At 40.7% G+C, this 13,957-nt stretch overlaps 1 protein-coding gene across 3 annotated transcripts in view; it reads right to left on the reverse strand.

Moving 5' to 3' along the window:
- Positions 1 to 1,617: 1,617 nt before the first annotated feature.
- The window catches only part of arhgap46a (Rho GTPase activating protein 46a), a 45,350-nt gene continuing 33,010 nt past the window's right edge, over positions 1,618 to 13,957 (reverse strand). For 2 of the 3 annotated variants that reach the window (XM_044121860.1, XM_044121862.1), the window contains 7 exons: positions 12,503 to 13,181; positions 11,284 to 11,376; positions 7,433 to 7,506; positions 6,044 to 6,243; positions 4,639 to 4,730; positions 4,384 to 4,553; positions 1,618 to 3,107 (listed from right to left, as the gene is read on the reverse strand). In XM_044121860.1, the coding sequence (XP_043977795.1) occupies positions 2,913 to 3,107; positions 4,384 to 4,553; positions 4,639 to 4,730; positions 6,044 to 6,243; positions 7,433 to 7,506; positions 11,284 to 11,376; positions 12,503 to 13,181 (1,503 nt within the window). In that variant the 3' untranslated portion in view covers positions 1,618 to 2,912. The remainder of the gene's footprint in view (positions 3,108 to 4,383; positions 4,554 to 4,638; positions 4,731 to 6,043; positions 6,244 to 7,432; positions 7,507 to 11,283; positions 11,377 to 12,502; positions 13,182 to 13,957) is intronic. The other variant, XM_044121861.1, reaches the window with a different exon arrangement.

The following is a 13,957-nucleotide window of genomic DNA, read 5'->3' on the forward strand; positions in this document are numbered from 1 at the left end:
CTGATTACCATGTAATATATGCAGTTACATTTGATATCACAATGAAATTTACCTCAAAACCATCAGAAATGATTTGGAATTAGCAACAGTAAATGACTGTTAACTGTAAACCTGTTACATTTTTATGCTATAACTTAAATCCTAAAGAAATTTACATTTTGAAATATATTATTGAAAAATGCTAATACTAGTTTTAATATTTTCCTCTGAGAAGTAGCATTCTCTCGGCCTCCCCCTGCTGGCCTATGGACATAACAGCAACGTACTGCCAAGAAGCAGAAACATACAATCTTTGAATTTTCTTCTTTAAATAACCTTTTTCTACTTTGAAATATATCTTGTTAACTCTCCAGAATTATGGAGAAAGCAATAGGCATAATTTTATTGTTCTTTATTTTTGAAAATGCTCCGTAATTTTAGTTTTCTCTGAAGAAAGAATCGATATTGGTTCGAAATAAACCAGCGAGTGAATTCAGATAATTTACACCATATAGGCTTAGGCAGTAAAATATTTGAATTCTGAAATTATGCAATTATGCGAAATTAACAAAGCTGGTTGTTCTGATAGGAAATGGCAATTATTTAACTTTTCTTTTCCCCTTCGCTGACTAGGAGAGAAAATGGACTCATTTAATCCATTAAATTCTGTCAGGATGTATTAATAATGCATCTTGACATCCTTCTAATGGAACAGCTCCCATGCTGCAGGAAGTGGTCTAATGTAGAGAATAACTCATGGGGCTGATGTGGAAAGATATTAAAGCAGAACAATTAAAGCCTAAAAGTTAAGGTTGCCGCAGACAATTCATTGATAACTCGTGGTGCATTCACTGTGCCTCTGAAACAGGAACTAGGATTTCAGAATGACGTCACATCCAACTTCACGTTCCGATCCATAAAAGAGACCGCAAGCAATTTTGACCACAAGCAGTTCTGCCAGAAACCTTTCCGCATCCTTCAGTTGATTTGTGGATGAACAGTCTAGTCTCTAAAGTTCCTCCAGATGGACAGCATTCAAGTTAGAGAAACGTCTGAACGGAGATCGTCCATCTTTTGGGTTATTGTGAACCTGTTATAGTTAAATGTCACATATAAATACTATAAATGTTTAAAAACACGTTTTTACTTTGTCATCATGAACTTCTTAAAACGGTCATGGTTTTAAGAACTTATTGTCGCATCAGGTCTTGGGAGAGAAAACAGAAAAATACTGTTTGGATGCTCAGTCGCCATATTGGATTTTGGTTATCGTGGTTGAAGAGGAATTTCTTTCTAAATCTTGCGTTGCATCTTCACGGAAACATTCCAGGTATGTTTTTTTTTTTTTACTTTTATGTGAAAGATTTTCTGAATTGCCACAGTTGCAAGTCAGAAAAAAACAGTGCTAATTGCTACTAGCAATACGAGTTAATAGTACATTTCTCAGCTTCTGCTGCCATTATGGTCGTAATTAAAAATTTCAACCAAAACAATAAAACTTTATTTCTGGAAAAGTTTCAGCTCATTTACTTTATTCACTTTGCTGGGACTTTTTGGAGTTTATTAGAGTTGAATTTAAAATCTAAATTTTCTCTCTCATAGCCCTAATTTATCTTAGCATAACCACAATCCACTTTATCAACAAATGAACAAAATTTTATTTATAGTCAGTCATTACAGAGAAGACAGTCTGCAAACACACATATGCTGAAAGTGGTTTGAATCTGTTTTTGTTAAAATAGCAAGCAGTTACAGCAGGAAAACAAGCTGTTAAAGACAGCCTCTCACTTACACATCTTTTTTTATTGCTCTTTAGAGTGAAACCGAACCCTCTTCCATCCCCACAACCCATCCCACCCCGTAACCCAGATAATTAGAATATACTTCCGGAAGGTTAGTACAAATTTCCACACATAATTTATTTACAAGCCGCTCAGTTTACATTTTTAAGAAAGTTCACAGACACTTCATTTTTCTCTACAGGTGTTTTTAACTGAATTTCAGTCAGCGATATTCATCCGACACCCATTTCTTTCCCCCGTAGGACCTGAGCTAAAAAACACAGAACAATTCCAACTGAAAGACTGACAACAAATAAAATATTTATTATTGCATAAACAGGCTTTGTGAGAGGTTGCATTTTGGGGCGGGGATCTCTTTACTTCTTGTTCAATAAAATGATTGCTAAAGCAGCCGTCAGTACAACTAATAAAAGCAGACGAGGCAAACCTATCAATAAGACATGATTACAAGAGTTCTTTTAATTGACTTTAACATATTCATGTCCATTAAACCAAAAACAGTCTTTCCAGCAGGAGCTGTTTCCTTTGGGCCACAGCTGCGCTGTATGTGGGAAGATTAAATGCAAAAGACACAGACCGACTTTGTTGCTGGAAAACTATCAGCCATGGCTTGACCTGGAAATACCCTCGAAGGTGGATGCCTCTCTATCACAATAAAAAACAAAAAAACAAAAAACAAAGGTGTCTTCTGCTCACACTGATAAACCACACAAACACACATTAATAAAACCTGAAAGCTGTGGGGGAAAAAAAATTCAACTGCTTAAATTAATTTTTGTTTTTTTACAAATGAGTAATTTCGATCTTGAATCTCGATTCAACCCCACCTTGCTCGACCAACCTGAAACAGTAGTAATAGCCCTATAGTTAGAAATAAAGCGTTAGCCTGTTTTCACGTGCTGCGTTTGAACAAATCGAAATCTGAACTGAAGGGTTTTTCTGGAAAGTAAACAAAAAAAACTAAACAAAACAAAAAAACCCCAAGCATTCACACACATGTAAGAGCTGTAAAGCATCACCTCAGCAAGTTTCCAGTGTGACCTAAACAGAGACAGTGTTGATTTTTACATTTTTTTCCTCCGCTGGTTTGTGAATGTGTGACCGATATGTGCGCTGTGGGCATTCCAGTGTCTACACCACGCCCTCGATGAACCCCGTGTCCAGGTGGACGATGAGCATCCGCAAGAAGGACATCTCTTTTCGCGTGTTCTCGAAGATGATGCGCGGGTCGTCCGAGTGGCACCGGAGACAGTTGGGCGCCATCACCATGGCCAGGTTGTTGACGTCCATCTTGGTTATGGCGACGTTGGACGGCTGGGCGAATACCTGGAGATGAGGCAGGTGTGAGAAGGAAGGAAAACGAAGGCGCACTGGATGGATGAGCCTTAATCTGCACTCAGTTCATGAGAAACTGGCCTGAAAACAAACTCAACCCCACAAACTTTTATGATTTTTATTCACTGAAGAGAGTAAAAAAAAAAAGAAAAAGTAGATAAAAATTATGCATTATATTCCTTCAACTTCACAATTAGTGAATTGTATCACATAAAGTAGGTTTAAGTTTGTGGCATGCAGGATTCCCACGCTTCAATACATAACGGCATATTTTCCAGACTCAAATTTCTAAATTTTCCTCCCTAGCATTTTCTAGAACATTCTGAGCACCCACATAAAGAGCATTAAAACTAAACTTACTTTAATCGTAGTCACGTGCAGTTATGTGAAGGTTCCACAAAAGCAGAGCCAAGCCAACTTTATTCATAGGTGCCTTTAAACAGTTTGGGAGTTTTAAAAGTAGTAGCAGCAGGAAGTAAAAGTCAAAATTTGCTTCCAAGTGAGATGGAGTCATTTCAGAGGATTTATGGCATTTGGATCAACTTGGATTCATTCTGATTCAAATGGAGTGTCTCAGATTAAATGCAGATTCTTCAACTACAATTTCTCCACTTTGGTGTATTTGTTTTTTTGTTGTTTTGTTTAAAAAATGTGGCTTTAGTGCTTTGTTTGGCCTTGCAGACCTGGTTTAAGGAACCACGGGTCCAGTTTAAGTTGAATTTAAGGTAGTTTAGAGTAGTTTGTGCTCGACCAATAAGGGCAGATCTATTTATTGTAACTCAATGCTGTGTGCTCCGAGTGTTGTCACCCTTCATTATTAATTTTACATTATAATTACAATTTTTAGTTGTACTTTCTGAACCAATTGAAAGATTTGTTGCAGTTTATTTTTTTATACGTTCAACCAAAGTTGAACCTATTGTTTTGGTCCATTACATTGGCTGTTCTACTCCTAGTTGCACTGACAAAACAAATTAAAGCCGTGTTGATTTTACATGTTTGACCAAGCTTGTGAAGCTATTGATGCATTTAAGTGTGCCGCACTGGTGCAGTTATCTGATAAATTTGTAATTCAGTACATTTATGTCTGTGTTTAAAAAAAAAAACAAAAAAGGTTTAAAATCAAACCAGCACAGTTTTTTTGTATCAAATTGGCGGAGGCTAAACATCATATCTATATTGGTATCGGAAGAGGGGAAAAAAATAAAAAAAAATGGACTGGTGGGTCCCTGTTCCAGACAGTGTCTGAGAAAATGCTGGTTGTTACCTGAAGGAAGTGGATGAAGTAGCACAGAACCAGTCTGTTGAGTTCGGGCAGAGACTGCACCACGGCAATGGCCGCCACCGGGTCGTCGCAGTTGCTGATGCACTGCTTGTAGAAGTCCATTGGGATCAGCGGCTCCTCCAGTTCCCGATACCACAGCTTCATCAGAGAGGCTTCATCAAAAGGAAACCGTATTAATCCAGAAAGCCTGACGGTGTGTATGTGAAAACGTCTCTGGATGATAAATCCAACCCATACCTGGAACATTGGGGTCAGAGAGATTCTCTGGAATCCTCCACTGGTCCACTTGGAGCTTTAATGCGTTGACTTCATCAATGTCTCCAGGCACTCTAAAGACCAAAGAAAAGGAAAAAAAAACAGGAACTGACTGGAGTAGATTGGCACTAAAGCCACTTCTGTTCTGTTTAGGGAAATGAAATTGAAAGGTGCTTTTTATATCATCCACTGCCAGATTCTTTGACCAAACATACTGCGCGTGTGTGTGTGTGTGTGGTACGTTCAAAAAATGATAAACATTTGTTAAATAATTAAAATCCAAAATGCATATTTCAAATGATTTCATGTAAGAGAAAATGAGCTGGTGTATGTAAATGGTCCCTCAACGTGTCGCCCCCATAACAGAAAAAAAAGCAATCAAAAGGTTGTAATTACTGGCAACATTATTTTACATCACTATGAAGGAATTGTGTGTAGATATATATTGTCTGTAGATAAGAAAATCTGATAATAAGTGGCCATTTATTGCAGTATATATTATATATTGTGATAAATTTCTGATATTAAATTAGATTTATCATTTTCATAATAAATTACAATTAATGATGTTTAATAAAACCCCCAAACTGACCCAGTCGGGTTTACTACTTTTTTAGATGCGTTTTTCAGCATGTTTTTAGTTACTTAAATAGAGAAGTATCGCATAGTTTTCCTCACAATAGTACCTGAAAATATTGCAATCAAACTTTAACTCCATATCCCCTGATTCTGATTGACAATCAGAAATTTTTCGATGCGACAAAGACGGAGAAATCCCACAGTTGCACTCTTTGGCCACTAGAGGGACCTCCGTCTCTATTCCGCATGCTCCTCAGAGCGATTTTGGATTGCATTTGTTGTGAATTAGTGCAACATAAACACACACAATTCAATTAACTTGAATTAAAATGCAGCTTCTTAAACACAACCTCTTGATCCCAGCAGACGTACTTTTACTGGAGATGAAAATCAAAACCCAATGAAGTCATCATAACCAAACATGCCTTCCAGAAACTTTCCACGGCATGAAGTTTGTTTCGTAAAGGGATCTGATTTGTAAACATGTGGACATCATACAGAATTTAATCCGACTGAAAACTCTGCACGCACACACACATCGCTGAGAGGCCCCCCATGTGCTCTGCCGCTCGGACAGCAATGTAAACACACACATCACCCGGTATCGCGTTACACAGAGCAGCTATGAAGAGCAAAGTTTGCTTAGAAACAAAAGGAATCACAAGACCACACACACACTTGTTTACACACACTACAGATGCAATAAGAGCTATCCATGTACTTTATGAGAACCCCTTTTAATTAACCAGACCGGCGCAGCGTCGATCTTGTCGAGGCACGTCGTCGGCCGACTCGGGGTCCGCCTTACCTGAAGATGCCCTCTGTCTGCGCCCCGCCCAGAGCCAGGACGTACTGGGACAGCTGGACCTGCACCCAGGGCAGCTTCCTGTCTGGGAAGAGCTCGCTCTGCCGCTCCATCACTTCCTCCAGAGAGCTGCCGAACAGAGACGGGGTGATGATGGCCCGTCTGCTGTGGTCGATCTCCTCCAAGGTGGGCTTACGCAGACCCTGCAGGGTAACGGGGGAAGCAAGAGGTAGATTTACAATCCAAGTGTGTCAAGGAAGACATGGGGGGTGTGGAGGGCAAATCACAGCCAGGTCTGCAGGTGCGCTGCTGTGACTGGGTCTCGTGTTTACGTCTCTGGCTGTGACTGTTTCCGCACACCTGTAATTACGTCTCCCTCGGAGACGGATGATTCAGAGGAGGTTCGTACTTTTCAAGCTGATTCGCATGTCCTGCATTGTGTTCCTGCACAGCTTTCGCTTCAAAATGACACTTTAGTCGACTCAAACTTGCAGAGTTCTCAGGACTTTTAGACACATGCTGAAAGTATCAAACTCTAACCCTGTGACTAAGGCTGTCGCAATAAGCAATGCATTTATTTTAATAGCATTATAAATTTAAATGAGCGTGACAACTTTTATGCTTGTTTGCTTAATTTTTTAAAGTGATGCTGCCATTTAATCTTCGTGAAGAGCCACCAGTTTGAAACATTTGACAGCCACTTTTACTTGCACTTTTATTTTTTATAAAAGTCCTGAGAGGCACTTTTTCCAATTTTCCCCCATCTGTTTTAAAGGGAAATTTGGTTTTGTTGAGTCCTCATAATGCATTTTAGTTTTTGTTTCGGTTGTTTTTTTTGTTGTTTATTTTTGGATATTTAAAATGTCTTCTAGATCCAGAGGTGAATGTTCTTTGGAAACTAAAGTTTATTGAACTTTCAGATTGCGTACTTGCATTATGCCATTTGAAAATGGTCTCAAAACAACAATATTATTGTTTATAACAATACTTTCTGGAAAAATTTATCATCACGCCAAGTGTTATTGTGACATATTTACAGTAAACAGACATTAAAAATAGAACCTGCATAAATCAGAGGATGGATAAAACAGCATGAATGGTTGGACTAAAGGATGAGGGGATAGATGAATGACAAATAGATGAATGGATCAAAGGATGGATATACAGGCAAGCAGATAGACAGAATGAATGGATGGATGGACTAAATATGGATACATGATGGGACTGATGGAGAATGAACAGAAATTGGTTGACAAGAGAATAAAGGAAGACATTTTTTGTTCCCATCTTTTTTTTCCATAAAAAAAATTATATTTAGAAAATCTCAAATTACATTCCAAACTTTTGCAGATTGCAAATAAATAAATAAAAAAAATTCTTTGCCCTGCTTACCTTTTTGCCTCCAGTGATCGCCACCTTGAGCAGCTTCCGATGGCAGAACTTGGCATATGTGCTGACAGGAAGGCCTGCGGAGAACAGAACAAGCAAACACTCAGGACCAAAGAAAACCAAACTTCTCCGAACACAATAAAAACACAGACCCTCTTCTCTACGTCCTCAAAAAATCCCAAAGTAAAAACTCTGGAAGCGTCTGTCAGCGTTGAACGCACAGAACAACAAATGATTTAGATTCTTTCCCACGAACGGGAACAGCAGTGTTTTTATTTCCCACAGATGTCAAACGGGAGGCAGAGTTTGGGAGGGGGCCGGCGGTAACTAGAGAGACATGTTGACGGTGCGACGCCGGCATGTGGGGATTAGAGCGTACCCGGTAAAACTGTCAGGCTGAGCCGAGATTTACTGCTGCTACAAAAGGCTTGAGGTACGATCCAACCCACACACACATCCACACACACCTACACACACACTGGTGATTCATCAGCGTACACACATTTAAAAGGCCTCTGGAGAGAAGAAGCAGCTTGAGGGGCTTCCTGTCTTATATCTGCATTGGAAGCCATAAGATATTTCAGAAGAGAAATGCATTAGAATTAGGGATACAAGCTATCGATTAGCGAGTTATTATAAGTTGACTGACCAATGACCAATGACGATTAATTGATAAGCGGCAATTGTCTTTAAAAACACATAAAGGGCTATATTTTTCCAAAATATGGCGAATTTCTTTTTTAAATCACCAAATTGTAACATTATTTTTGAGTTAGCTGTGTTAAACACTGACTGAATAAAAAGGAAATATTAAAACTTTGTTCCATGAAGCGCGTTAACTCATGACAGCTTTCAAAATCTGATGCTTATTTGCATTACGTTTGGTTTATAAAATATCCAGTTACGTATTTTTTTCAGCGTTTTCTGTCGTCACGTCCTATACTTCGTAGCTGTTGAGTAATATTTGGTTGACAAGGTGGCGCTGCTTCGCCATAAAACACGGCTCAATGAGAGCTATTAAGGTGATAAATTAAGGATTTTGTCGAGTGATTATATTTCAAAACAAAACTGCGTTTTCCATCCCCCACAGCGATATCCGTTGGGTCCGCTTCTCTTTCTCATTCCGATGTAGCTCCGCCATTTTTAATTTCTGTATCAGCAGGTTCCGCTTAAGGATGACCAGCGGCGCCCTCTGTTGGATGGCGGCCAAACTACAAAACTAAAAGAAGGTCTAAGCCACAGGTGTCAAACTCCAGTCCTCAAGGGCCGCTGTCCTGTAGTTTTTATTTGTGCCCCAAGTACAAAACACTGGAATGAAATGATTTAATTATCTCCTCCTTGTGTAGAGGCCTGCTAATGACCTAATTATTCTATTCAGGTGGTGCAGCAGAGGCACTTCTAAAAGCTGCAGGACAGTGGCCCTCCAGGACTGGAGTTTGACACCAAGTGAACAATACAAGTTGATGGATTGGAACTAATTTTAATCTAATAAACAATTAAGCGACAATTCATCATAAGTCGATTAATTGTTTGCATTCCTAATTACAAAAGCTACCCCTCCCCTCCAAAGACTGGACACACTTTAAGAAACCTGGAGAAGATCTGAAAAGAGTAATCCCCCAACCCCCAGAAAGTCTCCTTCTCCAGCTCTCAAAGTAAAAACCAAAAAAAGAAAGTTCTGACATTCAGGCATGGATATAATCCCCCATCTTTCATCAGTGAGGTAACTTGAGCCAAACACTGTGCTCTTGTGGGCTTTATTGTTGTTCTTCAGCGTCCTCACCGAAGCGAGTACCTGAGGCAGGCCCATGTGGAGATGCTTTCTGCAGGGATTTATAAAGTAACAAACTGTCCCCGACATGTTCCCTGGGGTCAAAGCGCTTAGATTCATTGCAAACAGGTGACTCCTATGTGAGATGATAATCTGACAAACATCAGACTGTAATTACATCTATTTAGAAAGATCAGACCAATAATTTGCCCTTGATCTCCACATTCTTCTCTACCCCAACAAAAGCTCCCAGGAGAGAGGCAGAACAATTAGTGGGAGAGAAGCCTTAAAGGACAGCTCCCTGTGCTGCTGCTGGTTTTAACGCCACCGTTTGCGTATATTTGCATCAGCGTCGACGCCGTCAGCGCAGCGGCAACCAAGCAACCAAAGCCTGGGAGAAATAGGAGCCCATCAGATGCTTGAGAGTACTGCGCCGGACTGAGAACAACACGACACCAAACAACTCCCAGTGCTGCTGATCACAGCGACTTGCTGATCTGGTCAGCTGCTATCTACTTTGCAAAAGCATTCCTGCAAGGATGCAGGCTCTTTTAAAGTTTCCGTAACCCAAAAAGTTCATCTTTTGGTCTCCTCTGACCAACAAACCCGTTTTTTTTGACCTTCTAAAAAGCTTGTTGTAAACTTTCAATTTACACTATGATGGTTGGTGTAAGTACTGAAGCTCTTTGGTCAACTTCTGTTTTAAATGTGCTATAAAAATAAATTTGACACTGACATGCAAGCAGCCACTCTTTCCTAAAGGTCAGATTTGAGTAGAGAGGAACTAATACTTCTCTAATCAACACACTGATCCAGTTTTTTGCGATTCCTGATGCGGAAATTCACCTCAAATCAACAGATTCCCACATTTTTTCCACCATAATGCATAATTATGGTGGGGGGAAAAAATGCAGCATCATTTCCACCAAGATCTCTGCAAGATTTCTGCAAAAATGGTGAAAAACATCTGGTTTAAGTGACAAACTCACCTTACTGCTACTACACTGCTGTGTCAGCCTTACTTGATGTTAAATTATTGTCCTTTATCTATAGTGAGTAACAAACATTCAACTATTTAAGTTATTTAGAGAATAGAAATGTTTGCATGTGTAAACCGTCATATTTTTCTCATGTTTATTTCTTCTTCATGTAGATTTTGGAAACATATTGCCAAATATATAGCTCCATGAAAATTGTGATTTGATCAAAATTCTTTTAAAAAAATCACAGAAACGATGATGAGGTCTTGGACTGCTTAATGTTCCCCAACAACCTTATTAGGTGACTTATAAAATCAACGGTTACAGTATTAAAAAGAGAATTGAATGTAAATGTTCACTGCTGCGAATCATTTTAATCTTTTTACCTCACAATTTTGACCCCGATTTTTGTGTTGATCCGTCAAATAAAATCAACTCAAATGTCAAAACGTGAAAATGACTTTTGCAAAGCTGCCACCCATGTTGCAGCTCTGACCACCAATGCAGGTTTTATTTTCCCCATTTTGATCTTTAACCAGCGGGCTTCACCTTTGACCTCTGAGCTCAGCCTTGCTCTGTGTGACTTTGAATCACAGCGGCTCGACGCAAGGCCGCTGTTGTGGTGCTGGATGACGACGACGATGATGTCACCGACCATTCAAGTCAAAGGAGTCGGTGAAAGGAAGCCACATGCTGCTGCTGCTGCTGATGACCAGAAATGATGCCAGGATGATTCACAGAGTGGACCATTGTGGCTGTGAAGGACCATCTGAAATCCTCGTCCTACTGTTTTCCCCTCCCTGTTCAGCTGTCTGTGAAGCCCACTCGTTGTGCCAGTACATCAGCACGCACTCATCTGACAAACTACACGGCCCCCTGGTTTCCCATCCCTCTTCCAGCGGCCGCTCCGCAGGGAGCAGTCCGTTTGATTTGTAATGGTTTTGCACGGCTTCTGCGGAGAGTAGTAAACCATGTGTGGGACTCCCGGCCTGCTTTAACTTGTTATCCAACAGAAACGCTGGCGCACGTGGGATTCGCTCGCTTCTTGGAAAAGCGACATCCGAGACTTATTTTGAAAACTGCAGATGAGCGAGAAAACACACCTTCTTCCTCCTCCGTGTTCTGTTTCCGCTTCTTTCTGGACTTTGAGTTCTTCTTAAGCTTCAGTTCTTGCTGCTCCAAAATAAACTGTGTCACTATGAAAACAAAGAGAGCAAACATCAATTTTCTGGCGAAAACAGAGAACAAGACGCTGTTTTCCGTGGTGAAATCTGTCCTCCTCCACACTGTTACAGCACACACCGACAGAAAATGAGGAAAAAGGACTGAGTTCTATCAAAAAGTATCACAGAAGGACTACAACTAACGATTAATCAGGTAAAACAAAACATTCTACAGATTTTACATTTAATCACACAAATCTTTTTTTTAAAGATAATATTAGAAGTGCAATAAAGATGCAAATAAACAAATAATTTAGTTTTTTTTTTTTTTATAAAATAAGAAAATAAACATTTTATTGCCTAAAATGCAATATGCATTCCTTTAGTGACTTTGAAACAATTGAATAAAAAAAATTAAAAAATTAAAAACGCCACTTGGGGAGTGTCGGATAAAATGCATTTACAGAAAAATGCATTTTTAACCTAAATGCGAAATGTATATTTATATTTTGTATGGTTTAGTTTTAATTATCACTCTGAATATGTAATTTTTTCAGCAAATAGTCTTATTCTTAGTATGATTAATCGATTACTAAATTAGTTGATTATTTTAATTACATTTCATTGACCAAAATGCAACAGCAGCATTCCTTTAGCTAGATCCTTTGTAGCAAGAGATGCTTCTGTAGCTACAAAATAGTTCTAATGTCAACATGTGGACAGTTCAGCCTTTCCTGCTTGATTTAACGTCAAAACAGTTCAGCTGATCTGCGGATTCATTTTTGAGTTAATCTATAAATAATTGGAGAGCAGCAGGTGCTTAATAAGTGCTTTTTTTCCACAGAATTTGAACCAGATGAAGCTAAAACTGTCACTTGAGGAGTTCTGGGTAGAAAATATTTCCAGACAATGTTTTTTTGTTTTTTTTATCTAAAATGTGAAATATTTGTATTTTTTGGACAATTTTTGCTTAATAACTGCTCTGAGTATATTGTTCTTTCAGCAAATTGCCTCCTTTTGAATTTGTACACTCCAGTTAACGATTAATCGACTCCTAAATTAGTTGATTATTTAATTAAACGATTAATCACAATTAATTGTTCAAGTCCTAAATCACAGACAAAACAGGGAAGTGCAGTCAGAAAGAAAGGTGACCCACCCTGTGCCTCAGTCTGAGACTCACATTTCTTGTCGCTGTTGGGCTCCGTGTGTCTCTGAATGTAGCCCTCCAGGTAGCAGCGAAACTTCGGTGAGGGCGCGAAGAAGGCCAGGCTGACGGCCATGAGCTCCCACCCCGCCGCCAAGCTCCGGGGGCTGGCGTTGCCCGTGGTCTGCCTCACCAGCTGCACGTACAGCTCGTCCCGCAGCCCCGGCATGTCCCAGCACTTGGTGACGATGAGCAGCGCGCAGTGGCGGCGGTCGAGGCGCGACGGCCGGTCGCCCATGTAGGCCTGCACCAGCTTGAACATCTCGCAGGCCTCCTTCCTGACGGCGCGGTCGCTGGTGACCAGCATGGGCTTCTTGATGGACCCACGGTTCCAGGACAGCATGTTGGCGATGGAGACGCGGCGCCGGAACAGCCCCTGCGTGTGCATGTTGAGGTGCTTGCTGGCCCAGTCCTCCATGCCCATGTCCGGCGGCGGAGGTTGCCGCAGGGTAGCGTAAGAGATCTGGTAGGAGGACCCTCCTCCTCCTCCTCTTCCTCGGACTCCTGCTCCATCGCCTCCTTCTCGGTTGTCGTGGCTGGCAGAGCGATGCGGACCTAGAGACGCCGTCCGTCCATCCACCATGCCTTTCTTCCTGCTCTCCAGCTGAGCCTGTAGCTCTAGGGTTCCCGCCTGCAGGAGAAGGAGAGAGGGACGGGAATCAACGAGGTAGTGGATACAAAGAGGGAGAGGCAAAGAGAGATACAAACTCTGATTGTAGCTGCATTTTTCATTGTGTCACACTAAGAGCCGGACGGCCTTTCGCCTAATATTCTCCCCTCTCTGCAGTGCTGGTACTCCAGGGGAAACTGTAGCAAGATCGGCACATTTGTTTCCTACAGCTGGATGTGTGCCTGGCAGGAAATTACGTCCTCCTAAACTCTGGCTGCACAGCAGTCCGAACCCCGGCTCTTCCCTAACATCAGACCGGCCTTCCAGAAAATCCAAAAAGCTTTCCTCTTCGCAAGAACTCCCTCTGAACTTTGCGGTAGAGTAAGCAGCAGCTCTAACTCCTCAGAAGAAATGACCGAGAAGGTCAGATACATTCTACACACAGCCAGAAACAACACACAGAGCTAGACGAAGCCCAAAGCGCAGGTTGTTTTTAGTAGGACATAAAATGTACCAAGATCTCTAATCACTGGATCTTTGGGTGGAATGAAGCGATCCATGTTGGGGGAAACTGGATTTCAGATTTTGGTTTCCAATAATCAGCGATAATTGTGAGGTTTGGATCAACAGAGTCCATATTGTTGAGAAGTATTAAGATGTATTCGGGTTTTAACAAGTTAAAGTTGCAAAACTGCTACAATTTTACACCATTCCTATGGTATAAGACAACTTCTAAATGGGCCAGAGATAGCAGTAGATTGATAGGAGTTTTCCTAACTTCAAAGCTCAAGGCTACT

The sequence above is a fragment of the Gambusia affinis genome, linkage group LG07 (genome assembly GCF_019740435.1).
Source record: "Gambusia affinis linkage group LG07, SWU_Gaff_1.0, whole genome shotgun sequence".
NCBI lineage: Eukaryota > Metazoa > Chordata > Actinopteri > Cyprinodontiformes > Poeciliidae > Gambusia > Gambusia affinis.